The 13,395-nt window shown below is 40.9% G+C and overlaps 2 protein-coding genes across 5 annotated transcripts in view; both read left to right on the forward strand.

Annotated features, from left to right (window-relative positions):
• The window catches only part of sgta (small glutamine-rich tetratricopeptide repeat (TPR)-containing, alpha), a 10,068-nt gene extending 8,802 nt beyond the window's left edge, over positions 1-1,266 (forward strand). For all 4 annotated transcript variants that reach the window (XM_015398571.1, XM_015398573.1, XM_015398574.1 and 1 more), the window contains one exon: positions 826-1,266. The gene's annotated coding sequence lies outside the window, so the exon portion shown is untranslated. The remainder of the gene's footprint in view (positions 1-825) is intronic.
• Positions 1,267-2,824: 1,558 nt separating this feature from the next.
• Positions 2,825-9,422, forward strand: slc39a3 (solute carrier family 39 (zinc transporter), member 3). Its single transcript, XM_015398595.1, has 3 exons — positions 2,825-2,976; positions 5,680-5,966; positions 6,817-9,422. The coding sequence occupies exons 2-3, from the start codon at positions 5,760-5,762 to the stop codon at positions 7,561-7,563; spliced, it is 954 nt and encodes a 317-aa protein (XP_015254081.1). The 5' UTR covers positions 2,825-2,976; positions 5,680-5,759; the 3' UTR covers positions 7,564-9,422.
• The last annotated feature ends 3,973 nt before the right edge of the window (positions 9,423-13,395 follow it).

Genomic DNA, 13,395 nt, shown 5'->3' on the forward strand with positions numbered 1-13,395 from the left:
AAACTGCGCTACAGTTACAAAGAAGAGGAAGATGGCGAAGGAGAAGATTAGTGCTCGGGTTAATGTGTAGGTTTATAAGAAGTCCCCTATGGCAGGCTGTTTTTACATTTATTAAAAGCACTCTCCTCCTTGTAACATTTGTAGATCACTAAAACAACATTTATTCCTGATCAAAATCCCACTCTTAGACTGAACTATAATAATATATTTTCTAGATTGCATTTTTGCCGCAGAAACTAAACTTTCAGAAAATAAAAAAAACAAAACAAAATTATACTAGTAAGAATTAAGTTTTATATACCTAGAAATGTTTACATAGGAGAGCGCTCCTTGCAAAGTATTATGGGATATATCTGCTAGTCTAGTGACCATGGATAATCACCAAGTCTACTACTTTTTAATCCACTAGATGTTTGGACACTCATCTATAATAGCGTAATCACTATATAATTCCCTATATATGGATTAGGGCGGACATTCGGACACATAGCCATAGCCATAGCCATAGAGTTTTCTGTAAACCCCTGGTGGTAAAGAATTACAATAGTCCAGCTTTGAAGTAACAAATGCATGGACTAGTTTCTCAGCATCACCCCTGGATAAGAAGTGTTTTATTTATGCAATATTCCGGAGATAAAATAAGGATATTCTAAGAACCCCCTTTGATATGGAATTTAAATGACCGGTCCTGATTCACATCATTAAAAGCTCAGAATGACTTGGTTTAACTTCCCTAATTTCAAGTGTGAGTAAAAAGATCCTGAGGTGTGATCTGAGCCTCGCTCTGCAGCATTTCATTTGTTTTTCCTCCTCTGTCTGTTTCAGGTTGAACAGGTTTCCTGGAGGCGGCGTCTGACTTGGTCCCTTTCTAATGTGGATTGTATAACTCAAGGACTATAAGGAAATTTTTCTTTTTTTCCATAACTGTATAATGGAAGCATGAGAGAGTTTAAGCTTTGTTCAGGAACACCCCGCTCCTCCTCCTGCAGCTCGGTGTCGGTTTAAAGAGGAGAATTTCAGCCTCAGAAACTCTGATGTTCAACACCTTCAAGTCGGTTTTATTTTAGCTGAAAACAGCATTATGTGACTGAAAAGCATTTCTGTCCATTTCTTGGGATCTCTGAGTGGGTTGGTGGGTGCGTGAGTGAGTGAGAAACTGCTTTGGCATAAATGAACTGGAAACTTCTCAGCCATGTGGAGCTGCAGGACGGAGGCTGTTTGAACACACTTTAATTAAAAAGAGCATCTCACCATTTTACTTCCTCTGAGCTCTGATTGTGGTTTTCTCTGTAAACTTGCAGATTTCCAGCTGCTTTTAGGAAGGTTTCAGTGTCAGAACACCTGCTGGAAGCCATGATTGATTGACCTAAAAAAAAGATAAATCAAAAGACAAAAACTGGTGGAACTAAAAAAGCAGGTTTAAAAAAAAAAGAAAGTTAAAACCTACACCCTCTGTTGCTTAAGTGAGACGAGGTCTTGACATCAGCAGAGAGGACCAGACCTGTGTCCATCATATGAGGGGTCCAACAGACAGGTCAAGGGCCCCTCTTAAGATTTACTACAATATATACTGGAAAATGACTCGACATTTATTATTCTGTTCCTCAATGTTCGTTTTTGACAGTGGTTTTCATGTGTTACCATGGAAACAGTGGCACTTTTTCCCCCAGTAAGTAAATGTAATAAGTAATACATAAACTGTTACCCTGAATGCCAGATGGCTGATAATAGAAACCTTTGTAATGCAGAAGGTGGAGGAAAGGGAAACTTCCTCCATGGGTGGTAGAAAGGATTATCAGGAAGATCTTTGGCCAATAATCTGAAGCAAAGGATGCAGGTGGACAGGAAATGTTATCTCTGCAGCTTATTGTCAACTGTTGGCGTAAGTTGTTCTGTAAGCCAGCCAAGCCAGTTTATTTGGGAAGCACAATTCATAATGGTGGACTTAAAAAATAAATAAAAAATGAGACACTGAAACAGTAGAGAACGGTAAAGAAAGGTTTGACTACAAAGCTGAAATGTTTCATTTAACAGCTGAGATCAAAGGCAGAGTTTAAGCAGTTTTCTGGGAGTTAACATCTAAAGACTGGTTCTTAATGTTTGATTCTGGGTCTGAAGAATGGATTTTAAGATGGAAAACCTGAGAGGTGCTTGGTAAACTGCTCAAGATTAAAGAGTGAGATTAAATCACCCAGGAGATATTTTTTTTTCCAAAAGGGTGAGGATCAGTGAATTGAAGTGAAGAGCTGCTCAATAATCAGAACATGGGTATTAGTTTTGTTCAGAAAAAGAACTGGGCTGGTTTGTGTGAAGGATGAGTGCCTCCAAATCCAAGACCATGGTCATGAGCTGTAAAAGGTTAGAGTGCCTTCTACGGTTTGGGGAGGATGTTCTGCCTGGTGAGATGTTCCAGGCACGTCCCACTTGGAGGAGACCCAGAATACAGTGGAGAGCCTATGTTTCTCAGCTGGTCTGGGAATGCCTTGGGATTTCCCCAGAGGAGTTGGCTCCAACGGAGAGAGGTCTGGGCCTCATTTCTGAAGCTGCTACCCCTGACCCTGGATAAGTGGAAGAAGGTGGATGGACAGAAAACTGCCTAGATCTGGGCGCTGAGAACCAGTCAGTTTCTAAAGGCAGAGAAAAATCAAGGAAAGGAGCAGGTGTCTGACCCAGCCAGGTGGTGTCATCTGATATCACTGCTGGATTAGCAAGAAGCTCTGAGCTTCAAAGTCTTTATTAAATGTATAAAATCTCAGTGATCAGAGAAAGATTCTTAAAGCGAATAATCAATGATAATAAATATGCTCTAAGAAGCAGAGCCATGGAGGGATATGATTCGTCCCATCCCCATAGCTCTACTGTGGAGGAGTTCTGCGTCATCACCAATCCACCAATCGGCGCTCACGTCGAGAGTGACGCGGAATGGAAACGTTCCAGCGCACCTGCCGGCGGCGCAGAGGACAGATGCTAATGAAGGTAAAGAAGCTGTTTCTGCAGTTTGTGGTAAAAACTTTTCCTAATATTTTAAAAGTGCTTTAAAAACGTCGGGAACAGCGGTTCTAACCGGTTCCGGCTCTGCGCAGAAACCGTAGCTCTGTGCGCAGCTAGCCCCTGTTAGCCGGACAGCTAACCGGAAGTATCCTAATGTGGTCTTTGTTTACCATCTTCTTACTAAAAGCTACATCACCTGTTTGTAGTGAAGTGTTAATGATTGATTAATACTGAAAGATATTGAAGCATTCTGATCTGTTTTGATAAGGAGGAGAAGGTGTTATAGTGAAATTCGTCACAGGAAGCAGATTATTTCTCGTAGATCAGCTAACAGATGAAGAATTGAAGAAGTCAGTATTTGGTTAAGCGTCCCATCCCCAAGGTTCCTCTTCTTGGTACCGATTTCAACTGGTGTCGGTTCCAGTTTAAATGTGGAAAACAGATCAAGCAGTAACCAGGGCATTTAAGGGCAAGGTGCCCGAGACTGGGTTCTAGTACGATTTGTCAGAAAACAATTATTAAAAATAATTTCTGATGATTTCGGGATTCAAAATTTAAGATGCTGCTGATCCAAAAATCCATCCAATAGACCGTCGACAGACTTTTAAATACTTTCATATTATTCAATGTTAGGCAATAGAGCAAAAAATTAAAGCATGTAGAAATTCCCAAATAAAGCATGTTCAGCTTTCATTATTTCCAGGTTGAAGCCTGAATCCCGATTAGCCACCTGATCAGCGAGTTCATTATGGAAAATTAGGATTGGGAATTGATAAGATTTTCAGAATTTTGATTCCCTTATCGATTCTGTGAAGCGATTCGATTCTTTACTTTATCGATTCTGTGAAACAATGAACTTGGTAAGTGCATGGTGACATCCGTCCACCTTCACTCGGGACATTCTATTTCTGCCTGCCTCTGCGAAATCAGAAGGCAGTGAACGGGAGCTGCCAGCCTCTGAACCAGCCAGGCTACCCGTCTCGTCACAGTCATCTAAATCTAACGGAGAAGGCATCCGTTTAATGAAAAAGCATTACTGTACAATTTAAGGAAATAAACTCGTCTCACCCTCATTTAAAGAAACAAGTGTCACCTTTCTCTCGCTCCCTGAACTGCAGAGCAACTTTGTACTATGTTTCGTTACATGCATTGCAATAATTAGAATCATGTAAGAATTCCAGCTACTAGTAGTTCTAATTAAATGTGCTATCAATGAAGGGTTGGATTAATGAGAAAGGCACTCCCTTAATAACCCCAAAGAGAGGTATGAAATGGCATATCATTAACTAGTAATCACATTAAGCACAGCCAGTGATCTAAAACTAGCTACTTACCACCAGAGTTGCCTTCCATGCTGGTCATAACTTTAGCTTCTGTCCGGAAGGCATTAAAAACACGGCATTCGTTAAAATGTATGCCGTGTTGTGTACGCAGGTGTTTCTGCATGCTGGATGTATTTCCTCCCGCAGATGTAATTGCCACTTTGCAATGATTGCAAAGCACCTTGTTGTCATCTTTCTCTTCCTGACCTCTTTTGTTTTGCTTTTCTAGACTTACACCTGGTCACATTCTACTTGCTTACTGAATGCCGTGTGCATAACTTGTAATAAAAACGTGACCTAAGTCATGCTGCCCAGAGCCCTAGGCTCTGGTGCTGCCTGGAACCGTTAGGAGAACCGTTAAGCAAGCTGCCAAACGGTGCCAGGGAATTGGAACACACATTTTTGATTCCCATCCCTAAGGAAGATAAACTTTTGGGAAACAGAAATTAACTGTTTGGTTTATGAAAGAAATACAGATAATGTAGATGATAAGATGATATTCTGGGTGTGTTTACGTCCCAAACAGGAATTCACTAAACCGCCTCCTTATTAATGAAGTAAAAACCTTTTGTAGAGAAAATAAATCGGGAACAGAAAATTTCATTTGAGCCTCTGATCATTCAGCTCCTCCCCAATTCATTAAAATGTTTCAGGTAGGCCTGCACAACTAACAATTATTTAGCAAATCGATCAATTAATTGATAATCGGACAGCCAAAGATTCTTTAAAGAAGACTTTTAATGAAATGAAACTAGGTGAAACTAAAACTTTTTCACTTGAGGTTTTCTGAATAGAACATAATGATGGACAAACATTTTTTTTTTTTTTTTTTACAATTTTGTTATAATTACTACCCTAAGTGGGATCCTCTGTTAGCTAAAGGCATGTTTTACAGTCTCTACACTCCAGTTATTGATTACTAAATTAGTTGATGATTATTTTAATAATTGATTGACGATTAATCCAACTAGTTGTTTAAGCCCTAGTCTCAAGGCTTTCATCATTTCCTTCTACCATGTCAGACCACATACCTAATTCAGTTAATCCGTTCCTGCAGTCAGATCGTTTTTATAAATTAAGGAAATTAACAGTTTTAAAGCTGCTAAAGGCTAATGTGTGATTTTATTCTACGCTATTCAGTGGAAATGTTTTTGTTTATCCTTCAAATCATCAACTGCAATTTGTAAATTCTAATAACTCTACTGTAAATCAGTTGATCTGAACATTCTGCTGGTGGATTAGGGTCAATGCATCATGAGTCTGACTCCTTTGGCTGTCAAGTACGCATCAGAAACTAAACTCTAGCTGGGGAATCTGGTTCCTCTGCTCTCTTTACCAGTGTTTTTTTTTTTTTTGTCTCCACCAGTGAAACCAGCAGTTCCACCATCAGGTAACAGACTGGAGGATATGTCACTATTCCAGCTGTAGCATCCGGACAGAGTCAGGATGCAGATCCTGGTTGTCAAGCTGCTTGGTCTGCTGGGACTGTTTGGTCTCATGCTGGCTGGCATACTTGTCCCAGTGCGCCTCCTGCTGGTCGACTATGAAAAAGCCAACAGGTACAGACGAGGGCTGGCTCTGTGCAACTCGTTTGGAGGAGGTGTGTTCCTTGCAACATGCTTTAACGCCCTGCTGCCAGCTGTCAGAGACAAGGTAAACACACACAGCAGAGACCCCATTTACTCAGAGGAAAGGTTCAATCAGCTGCACACAGCTGGGGGAGGAAAGTAGGACCACATGGAACATATTAAGGAAAAGGCTGAAGGATAAAACCGCTTCAGCTAAAACGAAACTCTTCTTATAACAATAAAAGATTAAAATGTAGAAACATGAAACACTTGAAAACAAAGATAACAGCCACAGCTAATCGGGAAGAGGAAACGGCTCCATCTGATGATCAGATACCGAAGAACCTCTGAACAAGTCTTTCTGAAGCTGATTTAAAACCCAGCTGTGTTTCCCCAGAGACTGCAGGTTTCCTGTTGTTCATCAGAACTGATGGTTTGTTCCTGGTTCATGTTGATCACTGTTGATATTATGCTATAAATTGGATCTCTGCAGATTCTGATATCTGATAAAAAAACAGAGCTAAGTTTGGTTAATGTTCTTTTTAAGAATAAGTCCTCTCTACAAGCAGCAATTATACATTTGAAAAGACACTTGGTTATCCCAAAAGGCAACGATTATATGGGACAACTCCTAAAATCTCCAATATTGGTACACCGATAAAGACACTCAGTTTATGTAACCTGTTGGTTAATTGTAAATGGGTCAACTTTCATTTCTATTGTTGATGACTATTGTTCTCAGTTTGATTAAAGAGAATAAAGAAAACTGAGCGTTATTAACAGTTGGTCTCTAAACTTTCATCCTTCTCCAGTTTCTGAAACGGAAAATGAAAAAGTCAAAATGTATCAAAATCATATTTTTCCTCTGATTACTACCCAGATGTTTGATCTCTTCTCTGTCTCCATGGAAACCCTGACCGCTGTCCTCTCTGCAGGTGGACGGCGTCTTTCAGCAGCTGCAGATCATCAGTGATTATCCGCTGGCTGAAACCATGATGATGGTGGGGTTCTTCATCACGGTGTTCGTGGAGCAGGCCATTCTGACCTTCAGGAAGGAGAAACCGTCCTTCATCGACTTGGAGACCTTCAACGCAGTTGGCTCCGAGGCTGGCAGTGACTCCGAGTACGACGCGCCCTTCATCCCTTCGGCGCGGGGCTCGGCAGGCAGAGACGGACGTAGGGACAGGGGACACCACCATGCACACTTCGCACCTGGCGAGCTGGCGGGGGCAGGGCCTCTGAGGCTGGCCGGTCTGGTTCTGGCCCTGTCCGCACACTCCGTGTTCGAGGGGCTGGCTCTCGGACTGCAGGAGGATGCCGCTAAGCTGGGCAGCCTGTTCTTGGGTGTGGCCATCCATGAGACGCTGGCTGCCGTCGCCCTGGGTGTCAGCGTGGCCAAGGCATCGCTCAGCATGAAGGACGCCGCCAAGCTGGCCGTCACAGTCAGCCTGATGATCCCGCTTGGGATCGTGGTGGGGATGGGCATCGAGTCGGCCCAGACGCTGGCGGGTAGCCTGGCATCGGTGCTGCTGCAGGGAATCGCTGCTGGAACCTTCCTGTTTGTCACCTTCTTCGAGATCCTGTCTCCAGAGCTGGAGGACAAAAGGGACCGGCTCCTCAAAGTCCTCTTCCTCATCCTGGGCTACGCAGCGCTGGCTGTCCTCGTCTTTATCAAGTGGTGACAGACAGAAAATGGGCGAAGTCTCTCCTCTGTTGTTGATCACTTTAATGCCACGTCACTCCCTGTTTTTGCTCCGCCCCCTTTGGGTTGAAAGCAGGTACTACAATCTAAAAAGGAAGTGTATAAATCTTTTGATGTTTGGAGCTTTAATCGAGTCATATCGTTCTAATTTACCAATAACATCCTCTAAAGTCCTCTTTATGTTCACGTTTGATCCTTTTTTTGGGAAAAAAATTTTTATTTAGACCCTTTTATCTTGAGAGGGTACCTACAAGAATTTGCTGATGAATGTGCTTGTTCATGTTAATGTTGCAGTTAGCCATGGTTTGTTTACCATCTTCTGCTCTCTGACACAACAGGTAAAAAGATACATTTATTGTTTGGATGCAGGGAAGTCCCTGATTGGTGAAATAGAGACTGGAGAGGGGATAACAAGGCGAGCTAATGTTAGCATGGTGATAGCCAGGTGAGCTAATGTTAGAATGGTAATTAGCAAACAGAGCTCATTGTAGCATGGTGATAGCTAGGCGAGCTAATGTTAGCATGTTGATATTAAGATGAGCTAATGTTAGCATAATGATAGCAAGCTGAGCTAATGGTAGCGTGGTGATAGCAAGGTGAGCTAATTTTAGCACGTTGATAGCAAGGTGAGCTAATGTTAGCCTGTTGATAAGCAAGGCAGGCTAATTTTAACATGGTGATAGCAAGGCTGGCTAATGTTAGCGTGTTGATACCAAGGTGAGCTAATGTTGGCACGATGATAGCAAGCTGAGCTAATGGTAGCGTGGTGATAGCAAGGTGGGCTAGTGTTACCATGTTGATAGCAAGGTGAGCTAATGTTAGCATAGTGATAGCAAGGAGGGCTAATGTTAGCATGGTGATATGAAGGCGAGCTAATATTGGCGTGGTGATAGCAAGGTGGAATAATGTTAGCTTGTTGATAGCAGGACAGGCTAATAATAGCATGGTAATAGACAACAACACATAAATTCAACAGCAAAACATTTGATAACTCCTGACAATAATAAGCGAATAGATGGTTCTGTTTGTTATCAATGTTAAGATACTAGAGCAGAGAAGATAAACAAAACATCTAATAGTAGATTCTGGTCCCTGAAACTTGAAGTAAAGGATCCAAAGTGTGTCTTTAGCTGGTCACTTTGAATTCGATCGACACAACAAACGAAACACATCTATAAATGTACATATCTCTGTGAGACCTGGTATTTCCAGGGACCCGTACCATGAGTCATGCCCAACCTAGTGGGATTACTTCCAGCCTATCCTATTTAACCAATCCACAATAATTGCAATCAGGATCAGCAGTACCACGAAGCTGGTTATCAAATCGCTAACTCAGTTACAGATTGAACTGATCATGAGCAAGTATAAAGCAGGGGGTTCAAGATAGCAGATCAAGCACAATCATGAGCACAGAAGAGACAAAGCAGTACGTCTCCTGCGAGAAACAAAAACACATCTTACAGATATAAGAAAAAAAGAAACAAGCCTCAATGAAAAGTCAAACTGGGTTTTGACATGAAAGACGGCAAATATCAAGGTAAAGGATTGCTGACTGCATAGATGAGCAAGATACACATCAGTGTAATTTACCACAGCCTGCATCCCAATCATTGTACTCCATGTTAATCGCATTCCCCCCTGGAGTAAATAGAACTTGGGAACAAATAAAAATAAAACAGAAAAACATAATCTCATCTGGTTAGTTGGATTTTTTAATTAATAAAGTTTGACTAAAATAAACCTGGAAGCTAATGCCACGACTACGTCATATAAATTTTTTACCTGTTGGTTAACCATTAATCCCCCATCAGAACAGCCTCACTGTAACATCTACCCCAGTAAAGGTTTGGTCTGTCAGAAAGGAAGCAAGGAAAAAAATTGATTAAAAACCACTCCGTTTTTCAAGAACATATTTTAAGTGCTGTTTAATTTTTAAGTTATTTTATCATGAGGATATGTTTAAGTTCTGTTTGCCTCTGAACTAAATCAGGGCTCTGGGTGGAGCGTTTTCTAGGATTCAGATTTTTCCTTAAAGCTAGTATGTTACCATGGCGACTAGTCTCGCTAAGATTGAATCCAGCTTTGAGGTACCGGATACTCAGGATTCAGGCTGAAGTTATCTCGCTAACCTATTACTGCTGCTTCGTGGTACAGGCCTTTGGTGTTCTTTACCTTCATCTAACCAGGATAATCCCACTGAGATTAAAAACCTCTTTTATTGTATTTCTGGCTAAGAGGCAGCAACAAATAAAAGACAAAGGTACCTAGTTATGGATTTCTGAGTTTAATGTAGAATATATTTCTAAGCAAATGTAATATGAGTAAAAATAACAGAAACAGTAAATGAGAAAAAGAACAGAAAGTTGATTCTAAAAAAAAAGGAAAACAGTAGTTTTCAAAGTTATAAATACAAGATTTAAAAAAGCGAAAAGAAAATGACCCAAAAAAATAAAAGACTTATGCTACGTTCACACCTAAAGCAGCCGAGGCAGCAGGAGCAGCTAGTTTACAGGCAAAGTCAATGGTTGAGGCGCATCAAGGCGCAGGAAAAGGTCCTGCAGCGTGTCTGAGCAGCTGAAGCATCACCTCACGAGCTTCTGAGGGTTTGACGCGCTGGACACGCTGCAATTGAGTTGGAGAAATTGAACTTTTGCTGCTCGGCGTGCCACATCAACCAATCAGAGATGCTGATCTGGGAGCTGGCAGGAAGAGAGGCACAGCGCTGCTGATGCAGATCATTGTGATCACTCCACTGAAACCATTAACATCTAAATTAACTTAAAATGCTGAAATCTGCTGTCTAAACATGTTCACTTTTATTATTGTGGGGCCTGCAGTTTGGATTATGTACATTAAAACCGCTAAAATCTACTTCCAGCTGCTGCGATCAGTAGAAGCAAACCGTGAAGAGGCGACCGGGGCAGAGGCTGCTCTTGAACTGGATTCCCAGTGACAGAGCACCGCCGTTGCACAGGGGTCTGAGGGGTTCTGACAGAGAAATAATATTTGAAGGCAGGATCGTAATCTTGATTAACTGACTGCACAGATTAAGTTTTCAGGTGGACTTTCTCACTTAAAAACATTAAAACTACTTTTTACCCACTGATTACAGCAAATATAGCTGCCATTGTTACAGGCAAAGAAAGGATAGGGTAGCTCCGCCCAACGCGCATCAGACCCACTTTTAGACCGTGCAGCTGGAGCAGCAAAGATGCTTCAGCACCGCGTCAGAACTAAAGTTGTAAAAGCATAAAAAATGAAGCACTGCTGCTAGCGGTGTGTACGTAGCATTAAGAAGATCTTCCTTGCACTGTGTAGTACCTGATTTCTCCTGTAGGGGGCCGATCGCAGCGCAGCGACAGGATGAAGGAGCCCAGTGAATGTCTCTTATTTATTTGGAAGTTTTGTCATTTAGATGTTTGTGTTCAGCTCAGAGAAGCTGGACTTTTGCTCATGGAGATTTTTCAGTTTCAAGTTTTTTTTTGTTTTTTTTAGCCAGAACCAGACTTGGACAGAAATCTGAGCCGTCAGACCGACTTCCAAGAACCAAAGACCCTGTTTTTTTTTTTTAAATTAATTTTTATCCCTGGACCTTATCTGTCAAGATTTTACTGCTGTAACACGTTCCTGCCTTTAGAAAATGTCCCTCAGGTTCTACAGGTTACGTTTAACAGGAATGGTGTCATGAGAGATTTCTGGGTTTGTGGAGATTTTAGAGGAATTGAAAAAGCTTCCTTGATGGGAAGAAAACGTCTTCAAACTTAGAAACAAATTGCAGTTTTTTAACTTTTGGAAAGATTTATTTGGGTAATTTCAGGCTGAACTGGACCTCTGCTGCATGACCAGAAGGACAAGAACAAGACCGTTCAAAGTCTTCTATATACTAAGCCTATAAATCCAACTAGAGGAGTTCCATCTTGATCATGTTCATCGCATTCAGATCGGGATCTCTCTTGGGATCTAAAACATCCTTTCAGAGCTTTGCCTCACAGTAGTTTTCTGATTCCACATGGTCTGTTGAACCCGAGAGGAAAAACCAACCTTCAGAAGATGAGAATCTTCTTACTTCACCTAAAGCTCACGAGTCTGTGGTTCAGGTTAAATTCAGAGGTATGCAGCAGTCCAAACAGTCTGGACTAAATGGGTTTAAAGTAAACTGAGATGCAGTTATGAAGCACTAATACAGAACCTAATGTCACCTGAATTACTTTAAATCTGATACCGGTATATGATTCCATCAGAACCGTTCATTTTGGGTTATTCTGCATTAAAACAGGTTCTGCTTTTAAGCTAAAAATCTAGCAGAAATTTGAACCCAGATGTTTCCCCTGTTCCACCATCCATCCATGATCTGTCAGTAAAGGAGGTTCTTCTCCAGCGGTTCCTCCTGCTGGTTCTGCTCTCTGGGTTCAACATCCAGGGGTTCTCCTCCAAACCTGTCTTAAGATGATGAAAATCCAGAACCTGGACCTCAGGGATCCAGCTGATCCCTGCAGTCCCTGTGGTCTCCAGAACCTCCTCCACCTATGACATCACTTCCTGTGGTTTAGTGTCAGCTGATGAAATGTCTGCAGGTTGAATCCATGAAGCTGGTTTTTAATCCGTGTCCCTTTTGTGATCAGTCGTGTTCTGTGATTTGACTTGTCAGTTGGAAATAAATGGATGAGAACCAGAAATGGAGTCAAGACTGATTCTTCAGCTTGTCTATACAGCATAGTGAATAGAACAAGGATTCATTAATCCCCCAAAATTACTATTGCTTATTAAACTGATAATTGTTTTAATGAAGTTGATGAAAAGCAGCTGGACGATGCTAATTAAACTGGGACTACAGCTGAAAAACTACAGAAACCCAGTTACCTAAATGTAGCAAACTGCTAAAGTTCTGCATTATAAAACCAAAACATGAAGAGGTGAATATTAGAATGTGTCACACAGAACTCAGGGAAGAGATACATTTTTTAGACTCAATTGCTGAATCCCAAATCGCCCCCTAAGCACTATACTTAGACAGATTTATTTTGTCATTTTGTATACACAAGTGTAAACAAAAAGAAATTTCGTTAACAGCTCTCTAGACAATTTCATTTTTTAAAGTGCAGCTTTGAAAACAGTAAAGAAATACATAAAAACAGCAATATAAACATATAACTGTATATTTACAGTTCTAACATTTCAGTTTTTTATAGTAAAATATAATAAATATAAGATAAACCATATTACATAACAGTCAGCAGTCTAACTTAAGTTAACTTCTTACTAACCCTTAACTATCAAGTGCATAGTGACATAAAATCTAACATTTTCCCTTTTCTTAAAGCACATGTTTACAGTCAGATAAAACTACTGTAACACCCTGAATATAAGGAGACCCCCTCTTTCCAGGACCAGTTTTTAGGAACAAAAGAAAAAGCCTTTTAATAAATAATTTTATATTGAAGTGCTAACAAATTCACTGAATGTAATATTCCATTGGAAATTTGTGCAATTAAACAATAAAAAGTTAAAAAACCAAACAAACAGTAATAACACCTTTTTTTTTTTAAATCTTGCAACAAGCAACTTCAACAACAATGCAATCTGCTTACAGAACATCTCCTGCATGAGGCTTTTACTCACTGATGTCCTCTGCCTCACTACGCTCGCTATCACTCCTACCCTCACCCTGCAGATTTGATTGTTTTTCACAGCGTTTTTATTGTCATTACACTGTCACAAGTACAGCGCAACAAAATTCACTCTCTGCATTTAACCCATCCCCTGGGGATGGCAGTAGGGGAGCAGTTTGGGGTTAACGGTCTTTGCTCAT

This window comes from Cyprinodon variegatus, unplaced genomic scaffold, assembly GCF_000732505.1.
Source record: "Cyprinodon variegatus isolate N-32 unplaced genomic scaffold, C_variegatus-1.0 Scaffold943, whole genome shotgun sequence".
Lineage (NCBI taxonomy): Eukaryota > Metazoa > Chordata > Actinopteri > Cyprinodontiformes > Cyprinodontidae > Cyprinodon > Cyprinodon variegatus.

Coding starts and splice junctions, on each gene's coding strand:
- slc39a3 (XM_015398595.1), top strand. CDS start 5,760: ATGCAGATCCTGGTTGTCAAGCTGCTTGGTCTGCTGGGACTGTTTGGT. Junction 5,967..6,816: donor TGCCAGCTGTCAGAGACAAG/GTAAACACACAC, acceptor TCCTCTCTGCAG/GTGGACGGCGTCTTTCAGCA.